This window comes from Fundulus heteroclitus, chromosome 8 (genome assembly GCF_011125445.2).
Source record: "Fundulus heteroclitus isolate FHET01 chromosome 8, MU-UCD_Fhet_4.1, whole genome shotgun sequence".
Classification (NCBI taxonomy): Eukaryota; Metazoa; Chordata; class Actinopteri; order Cyprinodontiformes; family Fundulidae; genus Fundulus; species Fundulus heteroclitus.
In genome coordinates this window covers 7,213,871-7,238,349 of record NC_046368.1, presented here as the reverse complement: position 1 = coordinate 7,238,349, position 24,479 = coordinate 7,213,871, and the positions used below count along the sequence as shown (strand labels likewise).

At 42.6% G+C, this 24,479-nt stretch overlaps 2 protein-coding genes across 3 annotated transcripts in view; both read right to left on the bottom strand.

Annotated features, from left to right (window-relative positions):
- Positions 1-13,127, bottom strand: part of tprn (taperin) — a 43,511-nt gene extending 30,384 nt beyond the window's left edge. Inside the window, exon 1 of the mRNA XM_036140031.1 lies at positions 10,692-13,127. Within this exon, the coding sequence (XP_035995924.1) occupies positions 10,692-12,911 (2,220 nt within the window). The 5' untranslated portion in view covers positions 12,912-13,127. The remainder of the gene's footprint in view (positions 1-10,691) is intronic.
- Positions 13,128-17,240: 4,113 nt separating this feature from the next.
- Positions 17,241-20,155, bottom strand: tmem203 (transmembrane protein 203). Of its 2 annotated transcripts, none has more exons than XM_012864183.3 (2): positions 19,996-20,155; positions 17,241-19,580 (listed from the first exon to the last, which is right to left on the bottom strand). In XM_012864183.3, the coding sequence occupies exon 2, from the start codon at positions 19,420-19,422 to the stop codon at positions 19,009-19,011; it is 414 nt and encodes a 137-aa protein (XP_012719637.1). In that variant the 5' UTR covers positions 19,423-19,580; positions 19,996-20,155; the 3' UTR covers positions 17,241-19,008. The 2 variants fall into 2 exon arrangements, with proteins under 2 accessions (XP_012719637.1, XP_012719638.1); XM_012864184.3 differs by lacking the exon at positions 19,996-20,155 and adding an exon at positions 19,830-19,969.
- Positions 20,156-24,479: the final 4,324 nt, after the last annotated feature.

Sequence of the window (24,479 nt, the reverse complement as noted above, 5' to 3'; positions counted from 1 at the left end):
CTTCCTGGAGGTGAATGGGTCCCAGGCAACATTAAAACCAACATGGAGACTAATATACGTGTAATGAGTTCTAACTAAACTAAAAAATAAGCACAATTATCTTAAAATTTGTGCGTTTGTCCTTGATTTGAGCAGGTAAATAAGATGATCTGCCAATTGGAATAAGATTCCAGCAATTAAAATAGGAACAACTCATCTCCATCATCTTATTTCAAGTGCAGTATATCTAATTATCTTATTTTAGGAGTCAAAATACTCATTCCATTGGCAGATAATCGTTATTTACCTGCTCAAATCAAGAACAGTTACACTCATTTCAAGAAAATGACACCGTGTTTTAATTCCCCTTTTGCTGTGTACTTGTGTCCCATCAGAAAGAAGTTAAATGTGAGTTTCACTCTTTCGACTCTGAGACGTATCCACACTGCAAAAACGGAACTTAAAATAAGCAAAATGTTCTTAAAATTAATGCATTTGTCCTTGATTTGAGCAGGTAAATAAGGTAATTTGCCAATGGAATAAGATTTTTGCACTTAAAATAGGAACAACTCATCTCCATCATCTTATTTCAAGTGCAGGATGTCTAATTATCTTATATTAGGGGTCAAAATACTTATTCCATTGGCAAATAATCTTATTTACCTGCTCAAATCAAGGACAAATACACTAACTTTAAGAACATTTTACTTATTTTTAGATCTGTTTTTGCAGTGCAAGAAAATCCCAGATCATTACAGTCAGGGAAAACGATTCCCCACAGTTCTGATCCAACGCAGCTGACAGACAGACCCAAGTTACGATTCACGGAAAAATGTTAACATTAATTTGTTACACAGAACGCCTTCTGGCCAGTTTTCTACCATCGGCTTAATCTACACCCAGCGTTGCAAAGCCGTGCTTTACTCCGGCCTAGAGGAAAGAAAACAAACCGCATCAACGTCGTCTTTGGACCGGGCTGAGGTGGTGCAGCCACAGTAACTGGGCAGCCTGGATCGCTGAATTCCCTGCAGAAAAATCTGACTGAAGCAACCATTAAACCACATTTCCAAAGATCCCAAAGTGTCTTGTGGTCGGTCGCTCCTTCCGCAACGACGCAACCTAATCTTCTCAGACGGGCAGCAGGGAGGAGACGCCCCACATACAACTTTCCTGTAGCGAGAAGGTGCTGATCGTCTCTCTGCTTAGAGCTGCTGACCAGAAGGACCCTGCTTCATGCCTCTAGTGCCATTACAAACCTATAAATGTCATTTTCTTTACAGTGCACTGCAAAAAAGGGAACTAAAAGTAAGTGAAATTTTCTTGAAATCAGTGCATTTTTCCTTGATTTAAGGAGCTAAATAAGACTATTTGCCAATGGAATTTTTGCACTAAAAATTGGAACAATATATCTCCATTGTCTTATTTCAAGTGCAGGATATTTAATTATCTTATTTTAAAGATTAATTGTTCCCATTTTAAGTGCAAAAATCCTATTCCATTGGCAAATAGTCTTATTTAGCTCCTCAAATCCAGGAAAAATATACTAATTTCAAGAAATTTTTTACTTACTTTTAGTTCCTTTTTTGCAGTGTGGAGGGCCTGGAAATACGGTAAAACTGGATAAACACAACTTCTGATGCTGGAGAAACTACGAGATGGTGAACCGATGGCTTATGAGGCACCAATTCAGGCATAGCAAAACTTTTGTTCCTTTAATTAGGAGGTTATACAGTTTAGGGAGCAGCAGAAAAACAGCTTGCTCTAGAAAAGGTTTGAAACAACTTTGGGCAAACCTGAGAGCTGTAGCCAAGACCATCTAATCTATGGCCAAGTCTAGACGGGGAACAGACGAGACCAAAGCCAGGAACGAGACGCAACAGACGAGACCCAACCGACGAGACGCTGAGACCCAAACCAACGAGACGCTGAGACCCAAACCAACGAGACGCTGAGACCCAAACCAACGAGACGCTGAGACGCAACCAACGAGACTCAACCAACGAGACTCAACCAACGAGACTCAACCAACGAGACTCAACCAACGAGACTCAACCAACGAGACTCAACCAACGAGACGGCCTTTTGAAGACCACAGCTGTGGTCATATTTATGTAGCTGCTGCTGGAAGTCTGCTTGTTCCAGCCAACCTATAGAGGAAAACAATAGATATTATGGTTTTGTTCTAGAGAAGGAATAATAAATCACGAGTCTAGGAAGTCCAAGACAAGACATGGATGAAAAAGTTGGACTTTGAGGGAAAATGGTTCTATGATTGTCAAATTTTGTAAAACTTTTGCACTGACTGAAAACTATGGTAATTGAATTTTTGAATATGGGTTATAATCTGGATTTGCACATTGCTTTTTTTAATCTCTGCTTCGTCTACAATTCACACGATCCTGGCTACGATGCATCACTGTCACGTGACCAAACAAAAACTGTGGGGTTCCCCAAGGGTCCATCCAGGGTCCCCTCCTCTTCACTATCTGCATGTTCCCTCTAGCTCAGATCATAAACAACAACATCAGCTACCATCACTATGCAGACGACACACAGCTCTACATCACTATGTCACCAGGTGACTATGAACCAGTTCAAGCACTGAGGAAATGCCTAGAAGAAATCAAAGCCTGGATGTGCCAAAATTTTCTTCAATTAAACAAAATCAAAACTGAATTAATAATGTTTACACCAATAGAGGAGAGATCAGAAGTTTGCTCACAGCTTCAGCTGCTTCAGCTAGGAACCACTAATCAGACCTGAAATCTGGGTGTAGTGATGGACTCAGACCTGAACCTCCATCTAAAGACAATTACAAAGTGGACCTTCTAGAACCTGGAGAACATTTCCAGGATTAAAGGACTGATGTCTCAGCAGGATCTGGAGAAACTAATCCATGTTTATCTTTAGTAGAACTGATCACTGCAACGGAGTTTTCACAGGTCTGCCTAAAAAGTGGATCAGAACGCTGCAGCTGATCCAGAACCTGCTGCCCGCGTCCTCACTAAGACTAAGAACGTAGAGAACATGGACCCGGTTCTGAAGTCCTTCCACTAAGACTAAGAACATAGAGAACATGGACCCGGTTCTGAAGTCCTCACTAAGACTAAGAACGTAGAGACCATGGACCCGGTTCTGAAGTCCTTCCACTAAGACTAAGAACATAGAGAACATGGACCCGGTTCTGAAGTCCTCACTAAGACTAAGAACGTAGAGACCATGGACCCGGTTCTGAAGTCCTCACTAAGAGTAAGAACATAGAGAACATGGACCCGGTTCTGAAGTCCTCACTAAGACTAAGAACGTAGAGAACATGGACCCGGTTCTGAAGTCCTCACTAAGACTAAGAACGTAGAGAACATGGACCCGGTTCTGAAGTCCTCACTAAGACTAAGAACGTAGAGAACATGGACCCGGTTCTGAAGTCCTCACTAAGACTAAGAACGTAGAGAACATGGACCCGGTTCTGAGGTCCTTCCACTAAGACTAAGAACGTAGAGAACATGGACCCGGTTCTGAAGTCCTCACTAAGACTAAGTACGTAGAGACCATGGACCCAGTTCTGAAGTCCTTCCACTAAGACTAAGAACATAGACCCGGTTCTGAAGTCCTCACTAAGACTAAGAACGTAGAGAACATGGACCCGGTTCTGAGGTCCTTCCACTAAGACTAAGAACGTAGAAAACATGGACCCGGTTCTGAAGTCCTCACTAAGACTAAGAACGTAGAGAACATGGACCCGGTTCTGAAGTCCTCACTAAGACTAAGAACGTAGAAAACATGGACCCGATTCTGAGGTCCTTCCACTAAGACTAAGAACGTAGAGAACATGGACCCGGTTCTGAAGTCCTCACTAAGACTAAGAACGTAGAGAACATGGACCCGGTTCTGAAGTCCTCACTAAGACTAAGAAAGTAGAGAACATGGACCCGGTTCTGAGGTCCTCACTAAGACTAAGAACGTAGAGAACATGGACCCGGTTCTGAAGTCCTCACTAAGACTAAGAACGTAGAGACCATGGACCCGGTTCTGAAGTCCTTCCACTAAGACTAAGAACGTAGAGAACATGGACCCGGTTCTGAAGTCCTCACTAAGACTAAGAAAGTAGAGAACATGGACCCGGTTCTGAGGTCCTCACTAAGACTAAGAACGTAGAGAACATGGACCCGGTTCTGAAGTCCTTCCACTAAGACTAAGAACGTAGAGAACATGGACCCGGTTCTGAAGTCCTCACTAAGACTAAGAACCTAGAGAACATGGACCCGGTTCTGAAGTCCTCACTAAGACTAAGAACCTAGAGAACATGGACCCGGTTCTGAAGTCCTTCCATGGCTCCCTGGATCTCAGAGAATAGACTTTAAAATCCTTCTGTTAGTCTATAAATCCCTGAATTAGCTCCTAAATCCATCACAGACTTGTTATCAGGGCATCAACCCTCCAGACCACTCAGGTCTTCTGGCTCCAACCTGCTCTGCAGAACCAGAACCAGAACCAGAACCAGACATGGAGAAGCAGCATTTAGTTCCTATGCTCCACTGATCTGGATCAAACTCCCAGAAAACTGTAAAAGTGCTGAAAGCCTGAGTTCCTTTAAATCAAGATTAAAAACACATTTGTTCAGGGTTGCCTTCGACTGTTCTAGTTAAACTGTTTGACTAAAACGTCATTAGTTCAACTTTGTAGTCCAACTGATTTTAATATTTGCTTTTAGTTCCCAATGTTTTATTTTGTTTAAATTTTTCTTTTTTTTATTTTCCTATATTTTAATCATGCAAAGCACTTTGCGTTGTCTTTGTACTGAAATGTGCTACACAAATAAATTTGCCTTGTCTCTCTGAAACACGGGCACAAAGGGCAACTAGATGGAAATAAACATCGGTTGTTAATATCGGCCCAGTTTTACTTATCAGGCCGATACGTTTGCTCCTCTGGTGACATTTAGCAGTTTTCAGCGGCAAATTCTGGCGTCTAACAATCGGTTTATTTTAGGAGGAGCGGACCTGGGATCATCATCTTTAAAAAGGTATGATGGTTTTCAACCAATCCGTTTGCAACAAATGACAGTTTCTGTGTCTGATGGTATAACAAGCAGCCACACACACACAAGCTCACCCCTGAAAGTAATTACTGGTCAAATCTAACACTACTGTGCTGCTCGTTAACCCTAAAGTGGTAAAAGTAGCTGCTCATAAAGTAATGTGCTGCATCTATATTTGCTGTTATGTTATTAAGAGTGTTTGCATACCCAAATGCTGCATATGGTGCTATGAGCTGTCAGCGAGACCGACCCTTTCAGGCCAAAAGCCACATCGCTTTTCCAGACTCGGCAGGAACGCTAATTCCAGCTCCTGCATCCAAATGCGGATGTAAATGAAACCACAGAGTTTGTAAGTTTTGGTCGGGGGTGAGAGGACGAGTTTCGCATCCGTGTGAACGCCGGTTTCAGTCGTTTACGGCCAGCTCCGCGTTCAGGCTGATGGAAACAAAGCAGCTGGCAGCATCGTTAAAGATGTGTAAAAAGTTAAAATTAATTAAAACGTTCATCCTGTTAAATAGATATAACTGACTGCTGCTACCTTTAAATTATGTATTCAACGGGTAGCATGTTAAGCAATGACTTTGCTAATCTTCAAAATGGGAAAGACACGAGAACATGAAAGTAGAGTAAAGCAGCTGTGTGTTAAAAAAAAAAAAAAAACTTCCTGAATGTGAAAGACCTTCTCCTCCTAATCTCCTGGTCAGATCATTTTAACAAAGACTGGCAAAAGTGAAAAAGATCCAAAAAGCTCTAACGAGGCCTCGTCGGCAGGTCTATAAAGCTTGGAGCTCCTCATTACTCCAGACATTTTAAATTAAGAAAGCTTCTTGGATGGGAAGCGAAACGTCTTCAGCTTCAGAATAGAAGTCCAGTTGATTCATGTTTTTTTTTTTTTTTTTTTACATTTATCTATGGATTAATCATGACCTGGATTACTGAGAATCTACAACCAATTGAAAAAGAGTAACGTCAATACGGCTTAATTGTTCTACCATCACAAACGGAAACGTGTGGAGTTTGTTAAACTCTGCTGGGACCTTTTTCTGGAACTGGGAATGGTTCACATGAGACTCCAGGTCCATTTCTGGTGCAGGAACAAACCCAGGGAACAAAGCGGGGGAAATACTAAAAAGCATGCCGCACTTTTCAGATTTTTTTTTAGGGATGCACAATATATATCGGACAGATAAAATATCGGCCGATATGGGGGAATTTTATATCGACCCGATAAGTAAATTCTTCCGATAAAAAAAAGCCGATATAAGAGCCGATGCTCTTTGTATTCTAAATTAATGTGTCTTTTGTTATTAAAAGCAAATAACAACTTTTTTGTGTGATGGTATAAAAAAAATAAACATTTGAGTAGAGCCAAAACCTTTTCTTTGCTGTTATAAATAAGCCACAGCTGCTAAATAATTAGTTTTTCATAGCACAAGGTGCAGATTATGCAAAAACTATATTGAATATGAACGTATCGGTATCGGCCATGAAAAGCAGAAAAATATCGGTTATCGATATCGGTTGAAATTTTTAATATCGTGCATCACTATTTTTTTTAATTTACAAAAACACCTTCGAGCAGCTAAGAAATTAAACTCGCTTTAGCTTCCATTAAAACAACCTCTGTTGCTCATCCAACTTTTCCTGTTCAGTAAAAGTGACACAGAAGGTTCATAACTCCACAATTAAATGGTTCCTCCAAATGAGGCAAAACACTGGAAAGAGTCAGAGATAAATAAAAATCTGTTCTGCTGGGAAACACGTGGTTCTTCCCCCAATCATAACCAGTAGTTAGAGGGAAGAGAAACTTAAAAAAAAACACAAACTCGGCTTTCTGCGAGCCACATCTATCACTTCCAACAGGCTCTGCCGCCTTCCATTAAAGAGACGGGAAATCCAGTCAGACTGCCAACGCAAGCCGAGCCAATCCCAGCCTGCGCTCAACCCAAAAGGCTCGGAGAGATTTTATGCAAAAAACGCAGGAGTGACGCGGAACGAGAAGCTGCACTTGACCTACATACAGCAGCTCCTCCACATTTCCTTCCCCCGACCAGAGAGGAGATCACAGGAAGCTGGGAGCGAGGCTTATTAACCAGCACTTTCCCCTCAGAACAGTCCCAAATGGAAACACAAAGAGTCGGACCAGAGGAGTGGCCGAGCTGCCGGCCACAAAAATGGATCTAAAAATAAGTAAAATGTCCTTAAAGTTAGTGTAGTTGTCCTTGATTTAAGCAGGTATATAAGATTATCTGCCAATGGAATGAGTATTTTGATCCCTAAAATAAGATAATTAGACACCCTGCACTTGATATAAGATGATTGAGATGAGATGTTGCTATTTTAAGTGCAAAAGTCTTATTCTACTGGCAAATCATCTTATTACCTGCTCAAATAAAAGGACAAATGCACTAATTTTAAGAACATTTAACTTATTTTTAGTTCCGTTTTTGCAGCGTTAGGAGGAGGAAAATCCAGAAGAAGGAGTCCAGGATCGGCTCAAGTTTCTTATGTGAATGTTTTTTTAAAGCCAAGCTCCTCATTAAAAAAACGTTTTTATGGGGGGGAAAAAATCCAGAACTCTGAGCTGTGGCCATTCTCTGCTTTTACACATAGAAAAAAAAAAGAAAAAAACACTACACTCAAATCCTCAAGGCCAGGCCCAAAGCTCCATGCCGTTCTGATTGGCTCCTCAAACCGGGTCGGCCCAGAAAAGCGCAAAAAGAAAAGAAAAAAAAAAAGAAAATCAAAGAAAGAGGAAGTTTTATACATTTCATAACTTCTGGAAGCATCTTCACCAGGGCTGCCAACGATGAAACACACAACAGGTTTGAAAAGATGACCTGCATGTCCAGCAGAGGATTACGAGGCTCTTAGTGAAGGAAACGGGCCGGCGGGCCAAAGTCTGAGAGCTTGTAACACTGGCCCAGATTGATTAGCTGCCAACACCTCTAAAACGCGCCAGACTGCTTTCTGGACCGGAGAGGTTCCTTAGACGACTACAGCACCGCGCAAAGGTTCCTGCTTTCCTTTAAAGCAGCGAGGCCCTGTTTCTCCCTGTAAAAGTTCTGCAGAATACCGCTGTCACACAACAAAAAGCAGCCAAAGTCCAAAAGACAAAGCGCCGCAAGACCCTCATAAAGCCTGGAGAACTGTAATCTGGATCCAAAGATCTCCGAAGGCCGGAAGAACGACTGATGAAGGCAACTTTTAAAGATCAGATAATGACCAGAACTGACGGTTTACTCTATTTCAGCTATGAAGTGGAGGAAAAGAGACAGTTTGGCGTTCATTAGTAATCAGCCCCTTTTACTGCGATAAACCGGATAAAAAACGCCCCACGGACACCAATTAATCAGCAAAGAGCTAAATCCAATTTAATGTGAATGACAGAAAATAAAAGCAATGCCATTTAACAGTTAATGAAGGCATGGTGGTGGCAGCATCATGGTGCGGGACAGCGAGCAAACAGCCAACGGGACGGCTTGGATCCAAGGGGATTCACCTGGTGGAGTGGCCTAGTCAAAGTCCAGACCTAGTTTCAGTTTACTGGTGAAGACTCTCAGGCATCTAGGTCACGATCAATCCAAAACAGAAAAGTTAAAAAAATATAAAAACATCTGGACTTCTATTCTGCTATTTAAGCGCCAGACGTTTTGAATTGAGAACACTTCCTGGATGCTTCAGAATAGAAGTCCAGATGTTTTATTTATTTTTTTAAACTTTTTTTTGGATTGATTACATTTAGACTTTCTGGCCAGACTTGAAAACGGAGCAGTTTTCTAAAAGAGCGGTTCTAGATCTGGAGTCTGCTCTCCTGAAACTTGTCTGAACGTGTTCCCCAAGTCCAAAAAGATCCGAATCAGATGACTGAATCGGCTCTCTTACGCGCTCGAGTCCTACGTACAGACTTCAGTGTGAATGCTGTTGCGAGGCAACCCTGAAGCCCTCCTGTCCAGGATGCTGTGGTTCCTGCGCGCCCCGCCGCAGCGCCGGTAAAAATAACGAGAAGCTCCAACCAGCCGCCGCAGTCGTTTCCTCTCACCCTTCGCAGGGAGGATGCAGCGCGAAAGCCGGCCTGACGAGACCGACCCAGCTCCTCCATCTGAGCGATCAGCCCTGCAGCTCCTGGCAGAATTAATTAGCAACGCTGCCTGATGTTTAATTAATCCCAAAAAGCACCGTTTGCCTTCAGCAGAATCAGGACCAGTGATTTTTAAAAAAGAAAACCGCTTGATTTAATTAAAAATAATATTAAAAAAAAAACGCCTCAGGAGCAAACATGCTGCTTTTGAGGAGACGGGGAAAGTTTTATATATTTTGCTTCCCAGACGCTGCAGAATAGACGACCTGGATGGGATTGGTCGGTGAAAAGGCCACGAAGAACCACCTGAAACGGCAACAACAACAACAACAACAACAACAATTAAAAACAGAAAGCACAGCAAGGAGCGCCAAGCGGCTGCGTAAACACACGCCGTTAATCCACTTAGGCACAAAGAGCTGCAGCAGGTCCGGCCATTGGAGGCGAGAGATTTAGCTCGGCGCTGACACACACAGAGAGAGAGAGACAGGTGCACCAGGCACAGAGCCGCTCCTGTGTGACGCGCCCATTCTTAATTTGGATCAAGGAAACGTCCCAAATCTAAGGAGATATCATTACTTTTGCCTTTTGGAGAAGAGAAACCGGTCCAAGCTGCTAATGCTGAGTCCAAACTACATTTAAACTACATTTAATGTAAATTTAATGCTTTTTAACTAACGCTCATTGCTTCAAAACCCAAGCTGGGCTGTAAATGCTCAAGCGTCCACCTAGTTTTGATCATTTTTTTAGCAGGTAATCAGACGTGCCGATCCCAATTTAGACCAAATCCGATGTTTCTCTCCAAGAACTAGAGCGTCTTAAAAAAAATGCTATGCCGACGGTTCTTTGCTACGGTTTTCTTTAAATACAACCGAGAAAAAAAAAGGAAGGAGTTACAAATACTATCCCTCATTTATGCATCAAGGCCCTAATCGGATCCACGATGCCAGGCCGATACCAATTTTCTGTTTTCCTCGATCTGCCGTTACCGATTTCAAACACTTCCAGCAGCTTTCTCTCCAAAAACACATTAAAAAAGACGGTTCATTGCTAGATCGTTGCTTTAAATACAACAGAAAAAAGGGAAGGAATTATAAATACTATCCCTCATTTATGCATCGATGCCATTTTTCTTCGAGGCCTGATCTGTCGGTAACAATTTCAAGCATTTCCAGAACGCACAACAGAGACAACAGATGAGAAATGAGCCGCAGGAAGAAATGACCCAGTTGTTGCAGCGAACCACACGTCCTTCACTTATTATTATTATGGAGCTAAAAAAAAAAAAAAAAAAAAAAAAAAAAAAATGACGGTTGCTGGGGTTGTGGCAGTTCTAAGTTTTGATGCATTTAATGAACACGAAAAACTAAAATTTTAAATATCCACCCTGATTAGAAAAATCGACCGATTCCAATCTCTAGCCGGTCAATCGGTGCGTTTCCAGAACAAATTGTTCAAACTTAAATGACGATGAAAAGTTCAGTGGGTTTTAAAAAACAAATACAGGAGGGAAATGGGGATGAATCACAGCCGATATTGTTAATATCTGATACTATTAACATCTTAATTACTAACATCTGATGTGTTCCTCACCTTCTTGCCCTCTGAGCCGCTCTTGGAGAGGCAGGACTTGGCCAGGCTCAGGTACCCTCCGATGACTTCTATCTCCTCCACAGCAGGGTAGCGCTTCTTCAGCCGGTTGCCCAGCTGGGGGTACTTCGGCCGCAGCGCCGCCGCCGCGGGGCCCTCGGGGGCCTCGCTCGGCGCCTCCTGCTGGGGCTCGGCGGGGCTCTTCTGGGGCTCGGCCGAACGTTTGGGCACCACTGTGAAGGTGTTGCCCTTCTTCCTCTGCACCATGGGGCTGGGGACGGGGGCACGCCGCGGGGGCTCCACCTCGATGTCGTCTATGTTGGTGATGGGCAGTTTGTCCGCGGCGGGTTGTTCTGGAGCGGGTGGTGAAGAAGAGGGGGGGGTCAGGGCGGGTGGAGAGGAAGGAGCTGCGGGTTCACAGGCTGGAGGGGGAACAGGAGGTGCTTCAGGTTCCTTAATCTCCTGAACTTTCTCCTCATTCTTCTTTGTGGGTGCTGGGTGGTGGGGCGTTTGGGATTGGGGTGCTGGGTGGTGGGTCGTTTGGGTAGCTGGGTGGTGGGGCGTTTGGGTAGCTGGGTGGTGGGGCGTTTGGGGTGCTGGGTGGTGGGGCGTTTGGGGTGCTGGGTGGTGGGGCGTTTGGGTAGCTGGGTGGTGGGGCGTTTGGGGTGCTGGGTGGTGGGGCGTTTGGGTAGCTGGGTGGTGGGGCGTTTGGGATTGGGGTGCTGGGGAGCGGGGCGTTGGCACTCCAGACGAGGGCGCCTCAGCTGTCCTGTGCGAGGGCGAGGACTTGACCGGACTCGGGGGTCCCGGGCTGCCGGATGCGGCCGAGGCCTGGAGGTGGCGCTTGGGGACCACCGTGAAGGAGTTCTTGGACTGCAGACGCAGGTTTGCGAGGGCCCGGGCCTGGGTGTCCCCGTCGGGGATCTGTTGGATGTCTGGCTTGGGCGAGGGACGGATCTCGAACTCGGAGGAGGAACGCAGGACCTTGGAGGAGACGGGCAGAGAGGAGGACTCGGCACGGGCATGGCGGGTCTCCGGGGAACATGGCACCTTGGGTCTGGGGGGCACCTCTGCACCCTCCCAGTCCCGCTCCCTGGTGAGCTTACTCTGTCCTCTGTCCGGCTCGTCTCTGGGAACCGGGGCCGGGTCGTGGGGCCCTTCGAACCGCTGGCGGAAGGAGGACACCGGCTGCGGGGACCCCGGGTGGTGCTGCTCCGGCTGTGGCTTTGGTTTGGGGGTCCAGGGGGTCTGGAAGACGGGTGACGTTGGCTGGCCGCTGGCGACCGGACCCGGCCTGGGCTTTGGCACCAGATCTGGCTGTGGCTTGGACCGATGTCTCGGCCTGGCACTGGCACTGCAATCCAGGTCCAGCAGGTTCTCCGTGCTGTGCGACTTCTTCTGCAGCTTCCCGTAGTTGCAGTCGAACTTCTGCAGGATGCGGCTCACCCGCCCCTGGCCGCCGTCGCCGCCCACGCCGCCGCCCTGGGCGTCGGGGTCCGGGCGGCCCAGGGTGCTGAGGTTCTCCTCGCTGCGGCTGAGCGCGGTGTCGTAGATGACCACCTCCCTGGCTCTGATCTCCGTCACCGCGCTGCCTCTCCGGTCCAGCAGGTCGTCCAGGGAGCTGCAGGCGTCCGCGCCGTTCTGCTGCCAGCCTCTGCCCTCCCCGGCCTCCGGGAAGTAGTCCGGGTCCGACTCGATGATGATGATGTTCTCGGCGCGGATGGTGCGTATCCCGGGGACGCTGCCGTACAGCTCCAGGATGTGCTGCATCGGGCGTGCGGCGTTCTCCCGGTCCTGCCGCTTCCTGCGCTCCTTCTCCAGCTTGATGAACGGGTTCTCCTCCAGCGGCCCCAGACTCTCCTGCAGCACCAGGCTCTCTGCCGGGGCCGTCCTCTCCAGGGCCGCCGCTCGGAGCTCTTTGTTGTGGGCGAAGTGTTGGCTGGCCGTGGTGATGGTGTAGTTCCGCCCGGACGCGCCGCTCGCGCCGCCGTCTCTCTTCGCGGCAGCAGCGCCGCCGCCGCCGCTCGCGTTTCCCGTTTCGTCGCCGTTGACGTGATGCGACCCCGCGGCGCCGCCGGGGCTCGTCTCCGGGGCAGGGCTCGCCGCGGAAACGCCGCCCTTCGCCTTCCTCCGCTCCAGGATTTCTCGCTTCCAGGCCGGCATCCTCGGACTCTCTTGGCCGGCTTCTTGGCGGAGGACGCGGACGTCTCCCCCGCCGGACATGTTTGCGCCTTTGCTCGTGTAGAGAACGGGGAGAAAGAGCGAGGTGGAGCCGCCGCGGTCCGGTGCGGCGCTACGAAGCCTGTTATCCGGTTGTGACCGTACCTGCAGCACCGAGCAGCGGACACACAAACATGCCCTCCTCCGCCGCTATTCTCCCTCTCTGCCTGCTTGCTGCTTAGCTCGCTTTATCCTCACATCCCTCGGAAGAGGACCCGCGTCCCCTAGACGCTGATTGGTCGAGACGACGTCAAGACACGCCCCTTTGTTCACCTTCGCCACGCCCACTCCTATTGTTACCGAAGCAAGGAAGCGCTGTCAATCAAAGTAGTTGCCTCTAAATTTATTACGTACACTAAATAAATATATATATCAATAAATAAATAAATAGATAAAAGTGAACATTTATAATTTTATGCTAAAACCAAATGAAATAATTAAAGTTTTTATTTTAGATAAATATTTCACAAGTCATACAAAATATTCAAATATGGGGTACTTTGGATAGGAAAACATACAAAGAAATAAAAATTACATTTATCAATAATTGTGCAATTCATGATATAACATAGCTCATACCACATAAAAGATATATTGGAAAATAATTCATTCAAATTTAAATAATTTTCTCAAGAAGAGAGTAAATAATTATTGATACTTATTATAATATAATATATTATATACCTATACTTATTATAGGTAATCATAATTAATAAAATATGTTTGGTTTGTGACAGCTTTAATAAAACCTAAAAGTAAATATGATTATTTATTAATGTATTTGATTTAATTACTTCAAAACAATATCTAAGCATCAATCAAACATGATATAGTTTGTCATATTATGGCCAATTACGGTATATATATATATATATATATATATATATATATATATATATATATATATATATATATATATATACGTTTTGTTATGATTTCTAAAGAGTAATAAATATATTAAATGAAAAACCCATCTGTGCCTATAAAAGGTGTTGATGATTTATTAAATAAAGAAAAAAAATCACAATATTTTCTTGTGATGTATTTTCATATATAATATATATTGAAAAAAAATCTAATAAATTATTTAAATAAATAGCACTGTATGAATTTACCTATGTAATATTCATGTGTTCAGTTTCATAGAAATTCTCACACCCGCACATTTTGCATGCACATTTAGTTTTGCGTCAGCAGTAAACCAAGCACACGAACACATTTGAAGGTTTTATTTAAAGCAACCCGATGATGTTTTATATTGTTTAGCGCCACGGTCCAGTAAACACCTGAGCTGAGCAGCCTGCTGCACATGAATCAGCACTAAGTGGGTGCTACGGGAGATTACTGCTCCTTATAAAATATTTATGGCCAAGCCGTAATTAAAACACGGTCAGACTAAAGAGCGCAAGGAAAAATAATTCACTGCCAATGTGTGCCAATTCTTCAACTGCAGAGGTTTTCCTGATAAAACAGCACGCCTAAAAACAAAAACAAGGAAGCTAATCAACAGAAATGTTTCTGGGAAGTCCAGGGGAATTTTGACTCGGTCATAAATCTTCTTCTAACATTGGGTTATACCAGCAAACGTTTTTTATCCACTACAATTTAAAAAAAAACTTAAATTTCTCACATCAGAACTAAATTCTTACATTATTGTATTTTTTTTTTTTTTGGAATATTATAACACAGACTTAACACAAGGGAGCCTTTACTTGGAATAAAAGGATATTTGCATTCAGATTTTCTTTTTCTTTACAAATGAATATTTAGTACCATCTCCACACCTCTCCACAGCATGATGCTGCCACTGCCGTGTTTCCCCATGGGTGTGATATGTTCAGGGCTGATGCCTCACATTCAAAAAGTGAATTTTTGAATTGAGAAAGCTTCCTGGAGAGGAAGCGAAACATCTTCAACTACGGAAAACAAGTCCAGTTGCTTTGTTTTTTACTTTTTTTGGAATATTATTATTATTAAACATATTCCAGTTGACAGATTCTGAGCCATAAATATATGTCGATTGTTTTAAATCCACCTGTTTCTGTGCTTTGATTGTTTTTGTATTTCCAATACGACAAGACCACAAAGAATCCAGGGTTTGAAACTGTTTTAATAACATACAATCAGGGAATAACCAACTCCACTGATGATTCCTCTCCTTGCCCAGCCTGATGCCTTCTCAAGAACTGGTTGTGTTGGATTTGATTTAGGCGTATCAGATTAAACGGGGCTAAAAAAAAAACCATATACATACACCAAACTTTTCCGATTTTCTGTTCTCCATTATGGTTCCCCACATAAAAGTCTTAATAAAATGTTGTGAGATTTGCTGTTGTAACAGGACAAAATGTGGAAAAGTTTGTTAGATTTTCCCTAGGTGCTCTCTTTTCTGTTTTTAAATATGTGTATCTTTATATTTATTATTATTAAGTTTGAGGAAAAACTTTAACAGGATAAATTCACCTCCTTTGAAGGTATTTTTTTTTTTTTTTGACAACTAAAGGAACAGTGTAAAACCACATCAGATCTCAATTAGGAGAAGAAAACGATGCTAGCTTTCCATCCTGATATGGAGCAGGTACACTGCAAAAACGGAACTAAAAATAAGTAACATTTTCTTAAAATTTGTGTCTTTTTCCTTGATTTGAGCATGTAAATAAGATGATCTGCCAATAGAATAAGATTTTTGCACTTAAAATAGGAACAATTTATCTCCATCATCTTATTTCAAGTGCAGTAAGTCTAATTATCTTATTTTAGGGGTCAAAATACTCATTCCATTGGTAGATAGTCTTATTTACCTGCTCAAATCTAAGACAAAAACACTAATTTTAAGAACATTTTACTTATTTTTACATCAGTTTTTGCAGTGTAACGTGTCAGGATCCAAAGGATCCCACATCATCGCCGTAAAATGATCGACCCACAGAGGGACTCATCCCAACTCACTAAGAAAGTCAAACTGAAAAACCGACATTTCAGTTTGCTGAAACACTGCAGCAACTGAAAAACGCTCCTCTGCAGTTTAGCCCCACGTGTTTCTATGAGTTCTTCTCCTTACAAGATGACCTACAGGTGTCCTGCGGTTATGGATCTCCTCCAAGATCCTGACCAGAACATCTCTGAGGTGCAGCCTGGTGGCGTCAGATGGACCTAAAGAGAAGTTCTATTGGGTTTAGCTCAGGGGAGCATGGAGGCTGGTGGATGGTACCAATCAGCAGACTCAGGTATGATCATCCACCAGGAGGAGCCCAGGACCCACTGCGCCAGAGAAGGCCCTAACATTGGCTCTGAGGATTTCATCCAATCATTGTGCCGCTGTTTACGACCCTCCATGGATCTGCCTCCCCACCACCAGACCGGTCCTCCTGAACAATGTTGCAGGCAGCATGGCGTTCATCACAGCTTCTCCAGACCCTTCTGTTTCTCGTGGTTTGGTCAGAGACGTTCATGGCACTGGTCCACCAGGGGTCACTTTGCAGAGCTCTGGCAGTACTCACTCATCCTGTTCCTCTTTACACAGAGGAGCCGGTACCGATCCTGCTGATGGGTTAAGGACCTCCAACGGCCCGGTGCAGCTCTTCTAGAGTAGCCTCCTGCCTCCTGGGCTCTCCTCTATGTTCCTGAGACTCTGCTGTGTCATGCATTGAAGAGTTGGACTGGCTGCACTGCAAAAACAGAACTAAAAATAAGTAAAGATTTCTTGAAATTAGTGCGTTTGTCCTTGATTTGAGCAGGTAAATCAAATTATCTGCCAATAGGATGAGTATTTTTACCCCTAAAATAAGATAATTAGATATATTGCACTTGAAATAAGACGATGGAGATGAGTTGCTCCTGTTTTAAGTGCAAAAATCTTATTCCATTGGCAAAGCATCTTATTTACCTGCTCAAATCAAGGATAAATACACTCATTTTAAGAACATTTTAGTTATTTTTAGTTCCGTTTTTGCAGTGTGTGCCACCTCTGTAGGGTCCAGGTATCGCCTCACGGTACCAGTAGTGGTTCTGACCCTGGTGCAGTGCTAAACTAATGAGAAGCAGGCAAGATTATGATAAAAAATCTGTGCCCTCCACCTGCAACACTGTTCCTTTAAATGCTGTTTAAATGACCTCAAGTGTTCCTGCAGGTTCTGCTTGTTTTGAGCCGTGGATCAGAGATTTGCATGTTACTGCTGATTTACTGGTATTCCAAAAACACTTGCATATTGAAACACATTATAATGAAATACATGTACAGCAGACAGTTGAACGCACTAGTTTAGGTTCAGCGGCGCCTCCTTGTGGACAGCTAGAGTCTGCACACCCGTTACGTCGACTACTGCAAGACAATTTTCTTAAATGTCTGTTTTATTTACAGATTCTATACAAATGACCGCAGCAAAAGCACAAGAACATAAATATAAACGTGTGGAGTCTTCTTTAAAAATCCTACATATACATTTTACACAGAATTTTACATCCAGAGTTAAATTAACAGGAGGCCATAAATACATGCAGAACATTTACAGAGAAACAACAAGCTGCACACGAGGAAATAAACAGCATGTTTCTAGGGAGGAAGACTGCAGAGCACTGTCACTGATGGAGATGTCCTTCTGCACGTTTCAAGAGACGGAGCCGTGCAAAAGTCTTGAGTCACTCAGATTTCTTTAAATTTAGCTTTGAAGGAGCCACGTTCTTTTCTAACAGCTCTAATTAGTATCATTTTGGGCCCCAGCTGGCTGCCAGAGTCTCTTTGTTCGTATTAAAACCGGCTGCAATGTGTGATGCTGCAATAATGCAAACACCAACCTTTAGATTTTATTTTTTTATATATCAACTTATTTTCCAAAATGCTTACGTTTTTTTATTTAGCCGTTTTATTTAAGATTTTCATATTGTTTTACACTTTATCCACCAAATTTCAAGTCCTTACTGGCACACCAGAGCTGTGCAATTATTGATTTCTATAAAAAAAAGAATAATTGTTGCCCCTAAAGATCACAAAAACACCATAATAGACAGAAAACTACTAATTATTCAAGCTTTTGTGTCATATTCCACTTCCCTCATCACCTCAGATGGAGGAATCCGGTTGAAAAATCAACAGAATTGGTGTTAAAAGTGTGGAAGCGACAAGCATGACTTTGACCTAAACTTTTAGACATTCACAAAGAAAGAAGGGCGACTCTCTGCGTGAGGCGACGCCATCTATTGATATTTCTTAAATATTTATTTTATTTAACGGTTGAGAAGATGTGGAGAAACCATCTGAACGGATACTTTTTACCTGGATAAATATGGATCAACTGTAAAACTAAAGAATTCAGGGGTAAAAAAATATTGCTCAATAATTTAATGAATATGTATTTCATTTAATTTCTGGGGGAATAGTAAATATTTTTACTAGTATTCATTTGTAAGTTATAAGCTATAAAGCTTTTAATTGAGTCAATCTTTATAATTTTGTAGCATCATATCTTTGGTTGTTTTTTGGTGAGAATTTTATCCAATCAGATTTCATCAGTCAGAGCACTGCTACTAATTTGGGTTGTAGGAGATCGATACAGTTTGTGTCTTTTTTCCTTCATGCTAGCAGCCACTTGCAAAGACAATTTATTTTCCCATGTCTTGAGTTCGAAAAAGTATAACGCACTTCTCAGAATCTGATATTCTGCTAATTTCTCAGAGGATATGACATTCTCATCATCCGCCGGTTCTATTTCTCAAATCAGTCCGTTAAAAAACTGCAATAAATGATTGAAGGAACAATTTTAAATGATAAAAACAGATGTTTTGGCTGCTTGGAAGGAAATTACAAAGAAATGAGGGATGACTCAAGACCTATTCGCACAGAGAAGCAACATATTTTTCTGTTATATTTTTCCGCATCTACAGGATGTAGAGGCACAACTAAGGAAACTTGCAACAAAAACTTGCTTGTTTTCTGCCGATTGTGTTGGAAAGATAAATTTTAGTGCAACCCCAAACATGAAAAACTCTTCTTCAAGAGGTGATTATGTTTCAAAGGGGGGAAAAAAAAAAAAACGACATCTCTTGTATCCTTAAAATCTCTCATGGCAGACGGAGAGTGCTCTCTGCTCCGGCGCTTTCGCCCTCAGTTGACCCGGCACGCTCGGATCATCAGCAGCTGCAGCAGGATGAAGAGCGGCGACACGATGAGGCCGAACCACAGGTCCCGGGCTCGGTCCTGCTCGGCCAGCTTCTGGCACAGCAGCACCTCGCAGACCAGCTTCAGGCTGAGCACCGTCAGCACCCAGAGCAGCCGCAGCACCGCCAGCCGCTTCTCGTTCTCCTGATACAGCCGGATGGACACGATGGTCGTGAAGTAGGTGCTGAGGCCGTCTGCGGCGAACAGGGGGACGAACACCAGCCACCAGCTCAGGCCGTTGAACAGGTCCATCCTCAGAGCCACCAGCATGCTGAAGACCAGCAGGGCGAGCAGGTGGAGGAACAGTTCAAAGGTGGCAAAGCCCAGCCACTGGACCAGTTCCCTCAGAGAAAACAGCATGGCTGAGGATGGACGGATGGACTGAAGGAGGCCAAGCCGAGCTCCTGGTCAGGGTTGGCGGAGCTCCAGGGTTGGGGAAAGGGCTGATTATCCAGAAGCAGAAGGTTTATGGTACAGCAGAGATCTCCCGCCTGGTTGGCTACATCTTCTCATCCAGCCTGAGGAGAAAGCAGAGAACAGTTACAGGAACGCGTCCTCAGAAATCCTGCTTTCCACCATGTTTAAAAAAAAGCAATAGCAGCAGATATAAAACCAGGTCTGACTCTCTGAAGCAGTAAAGGCTCCTGAATTTAGCTCCTACTCCATTTTCCCCACTGTCAGCTCACTTCTCCAGGCCGTTAAACAGAGATCAAGCTCTAGATGATTTAGTTTTATTCTAATTAACGACGAAACAACATGAAATCTACCTTCCAGGTCCGTTTCAACCAGCAAACAGCTCGAAGACTCAGAAAAAAAACAGCCGAATGCTAACGAATGCTAGCCACAGGACCGATGCAGGATTAGCTGACACTGACGCAGCACGCAGACACGCTCAGTCACAAATACATCCGCGGCAACATGGAGCTACTTTACCTTAGAAAAGAAGGGCCGTTCTTCTTCTATATGCAATTAGAGGAGAGAAAAGCAGAACACAACGATGCTAATAAGCTGCTAGCATGGTCGCTTCCGGTGTGCTTTTCTTCTTTGGTTATAAACGGTGGCGTTCATCCTACACTGCTGCCACCTAGTGGAGTGCAGTAGGTACTTTGGCCGGTTCTCATGAGCCAGGCATCCACCACCAGTCCGCTACTATTATTTATAGAAATAGTTTTTTATTGTTCTGTCATCTGCTGTTGCAACAGTCTAAACACTTTCAATTTGTTTCTCCATTAATTAATTTATTGTTTATCATTTCAAACAGTCTGTGTATTTTTATTTATATCTTAGTTTTGCACATAATTGTTTCGTGTAATTCTATTTTATGTATAAAGTACAGTCTAGATTTTAAAAGTTTGTAATTTCCTACTATATTAACATGTTTGTATATCAGTTTTTGTATTCCATGGCGTTTCTTCGTTGTATTTACTTTTCATACATTATGAATGTATTTAGACCATGTTTACTTTTTCCCTTGTAGTTAGTTATTTGAGCTAAAATTTGCAGCATAACACACACACATATATATATATATATATATATATATATATATATATATATATATATATATACACTTTTTTTCCTGCAGATTTTTAGAAGCCAATGTAATTAAGAATGTTCCTTTACAATGGATAACGAATTTCAAATAAATTAAATCATCTTTTAACTCTGAAAAGGTCTTCTGTTGTCTGTTAGAATTCTGAATTAATTACTGGGATTCAGACATAACTTTTAAACGTGGTTTTTGGAGGATGGTATTCATCTGTTTGATCTTGGAAAGGAAATGGTTCATAAATGTGACAAACAACAACCTTCAAGGTTAAATATTAGCCAAACCAGAGTGGAATGCTTAACGGTATGTCAGTGTGTCAATTTCTACCAACAGCTATATATATATATATATATATATATATATATATAAGTTGGTCAGGGTATCTAGGAACTTTTAATAGGTAATGCATGACTTCCTGTTTCCCTGGGGTACAAATATGATGTGACACAGAGGCCTAATTCATCTTACCCATTTGTCAAGATGGCAAAGACAATAGAACACACCATTCAAATATGGCAGATGTGTGTCATAAGTCAGGCAATGGCTACAAGAAAATAGCCACTGGCCTCAATTTGCTCGTATCTACAGTCAGAGGAATCATTAAGAACTTTAAAACAACTGGAACAGTGACAAACAAGGCTGGAAGAGGTCCCAAGTTTATCTTGCCACAACGCACAGTGAGGAGGATGGTAAGAGAAGTAGAAATAACTCCTAAGCTCACTGTCACAGAATTGCACCATTGAGTTGAAACTTGGGGTCACAAAGCCTCCAAAACAACCATCAGACTCTCTCTACATGCCAACGAGCTGTTTGGGAGACATGCAGGGAAAAGGCCTTTTCTCACTAACACTCCCAAACGTAAACGTCTGGAGTTTGCTAAGCGGCACTGGGACTTAAACTGGGATCGTGTGCTTGGGTCAGATGAGACTAAGATTGATCGTTTTGGAAACAAACACTCTAAGTTGAATCTGGCGTAAAATTAAAGATGAGTATGCCGAAAAGCAGCTCGTGCCCACCGTGAAATATGGTGGAGGATCTGTGATGCTGTGGGCCTGTTTCTCATCCAAAGGCCCTGGGAATCTTGTTAGGGTGCATGGCATTATAAATGTTTTGAAATACCAGGACATTTAAAAATTAAAATCTGATGGCCTCTGCCAGAAAGCTGAAGATGGGTTGTCATTGGGTCTTGTTATAAGCTCTGCTAGTTGGTCTATCACTTTAATATACAGTAAAACATATTAAAGCTTGTGGCTGTAATATTACAAAAGGTCAAAAGGTTTGAATGTTGTGAATCATTTTGCCAAGCATTATAGTCACCTTTGAAGCAATGGTCAGTTTGATGTCACTTGGGAGTAAAATTAAAGGAAAGAAGGTTATTATTATCTCAACACTGTAATCATGACAACTGTGACGAAATATAAAATGCATAATACTGGGACAACCCAAAAAAAATGTGACTGAAGACTGAGTCACAGTAACAGTGAAATTCTTTTACTCGGGTCAAATGATTCAACATGCTTTCATAGAAAATTGTTGGGTATGTATGATGAATGAACCTGTCAAAAATTTTCTCAAATGCAAAGCTTCGTCTTTCTGTTAAATTTATTCTACAAAGGGAGCTGCAAGACTATTACAAACGTACTTATTGTATTATTTTAATTTGGCAAATTAAAGCTGGTGGCCTGGCCTTCAGCAGTTGCTCCTAAGTGTTATTGGAACAGTTCCTGTTTCCAGTGAAGCAAACTCCCTTTAGAAAAACTGTTCTTCTTATCGTGGCTAACACAGAGGTTTGAATCACATCATCAAAAACATTTTTTCCCCAGCACTTATGAATCTAATCATACTTGCATTTCTTTATGGCAATTTCTTCTTGATTTTATGTATAGCCTTAAAAGGGTTGCATTTTTATTGAACCACATGTTTAATAAATTAATCAGATTTTCTTCTGTTTATTTTGCCTTTTAAAGTTTATGTCTAAATTTGTTCATGTGAAACATAATATTATTATTATTATTCAGAATCCGAATCAGAATCAGACATACTTTAATAATCCCAGAGGGAAATTACTTTTGTTACACGCTCCAGACATACAACAATTGATATATATATATATATATTTACAACATTCCATACAAAATAATATATATATATATATATATATATATATATATATATATATATATATATATATATATATATATACTCCTGATCAAAATCTTAAGACCAGCCAAAAAATTGCAAGAATTTGCATTTTGCACTATTGGATCTTAAGAAGGTTCTAAGTAGAGCTTCACAATGTTAAAAGGACAAATCAGTGCAAGAGACAAGAACATTTGAGCAGGGAATTGTCTGAAAACTGCATTTATACTCAAACATGATTTTTTCAGCTGATCAAAAGTTTAAGACCATAGTCTTTAAAAGCCAAAAGCTGTGCAAACATCTGGATTCCATGTCATTTTCTGTGAAGTCTTTACACTGTCAAGACCTCCTGATGGCAAAAGCAAAAAAGCTCACTGACTTTGAACGTGGTAGGATTGTTGAGCTGCATAAGCAAGGCCTCTCACAACGTGCCATCGCTGCTGAGGTTGGACGCAGTAAGACAGTCATTTTGCATTTTTTAAATGATCCTGAGGGTTATGGAACAAAAAAGTCAAGTGGTAGACCCCAAAAAATTTCACCAGCTCTGAGCCGCAGGATCCGATTGGCTGTCCGTCAAGACACGGGACGATCCTCTACCCAAATTAAGGCCATTACTGGTGCTGACTGCCGCCCAATAACCATCAGACGGCATCTGCGAGAGAAGGGCTTCAGAAGCAAAAAACGTCTTCAAAGGCCACGTCTTCTTCAACGCCACAGAATTGCCCGTTTGGATTTTGCAAGGATGCACCAAACATGGGACATTGAAAGGTGGAAGAAAGTTGTCTTCTCTGATGAAAAAAAATTTAACCTTGATGGTCCTGATGGCTTCCAACGTTACTGGCATGACAGGGAGATCCCACCTGAGATGTTTTTTACACGGCACAGTGGTGGGGGCGCCATCATGATTTGGGGTGTGTTTTCCTTCAATGGAACAATGGAGCTTCAGGTTGTGCAGGGGCGTCAAACAGCAGCTGGCTATGTGGAGATGTTGCAGCGGGCATCCCTCATGACTGAGGGCCCTCGTCTGTGTGGTAATGATTGGGTTTTTCAACAGGACAATGCTGCAGTTCACAATGCTTGCCTGACAAAGGAGTTCTTCCAAGAGAATAACATCACTCTTTTGGACCATCCTGCATGTTCCCCGGATCTAAATCCAATTGAGAACATTTGGGGATGGATGGCAAGGGAAGTTTACAAAAATGGACATCAGTTCCAGACAACGGATGCCCTTCGTGAAGCCATCTTCAACACTTGGAGCAACGTTCCCACTAGCCTCCTGGAAACACTGGCATCGAGCATGCCTAAACGATTGTTTGAAGTCATCAACAACAATGGTGGAGCTACTCATTACTGAGTCCTTTTTTTTGACATTTTGATTTCTGTTTTGGGGGGGTTTCGGGTTTTTTTGAGCTATGGTCTTAAACTTTTGATCAGCTGAAAAAATCATGTTTGAGTATAAATGCAGTTTTCAGACAATTCCCTGCTCAAATGTTCTTGTCTCTTGCACTGATTTGTCCTTTTAACATTGTGAAGCTCTACTTAGAACCTTCTTAAGATCCAATAGTGCAAAATGCAAATTCTTGCAATTTTTTGACTGGTCTTAAGATTTTGATCAGGAGTGTATATATATACTGTATATATATATATATATATATATATATATATATATATATATATATATATATATATATATATATATATATGTATAGCTATGTATAACTATAGATCC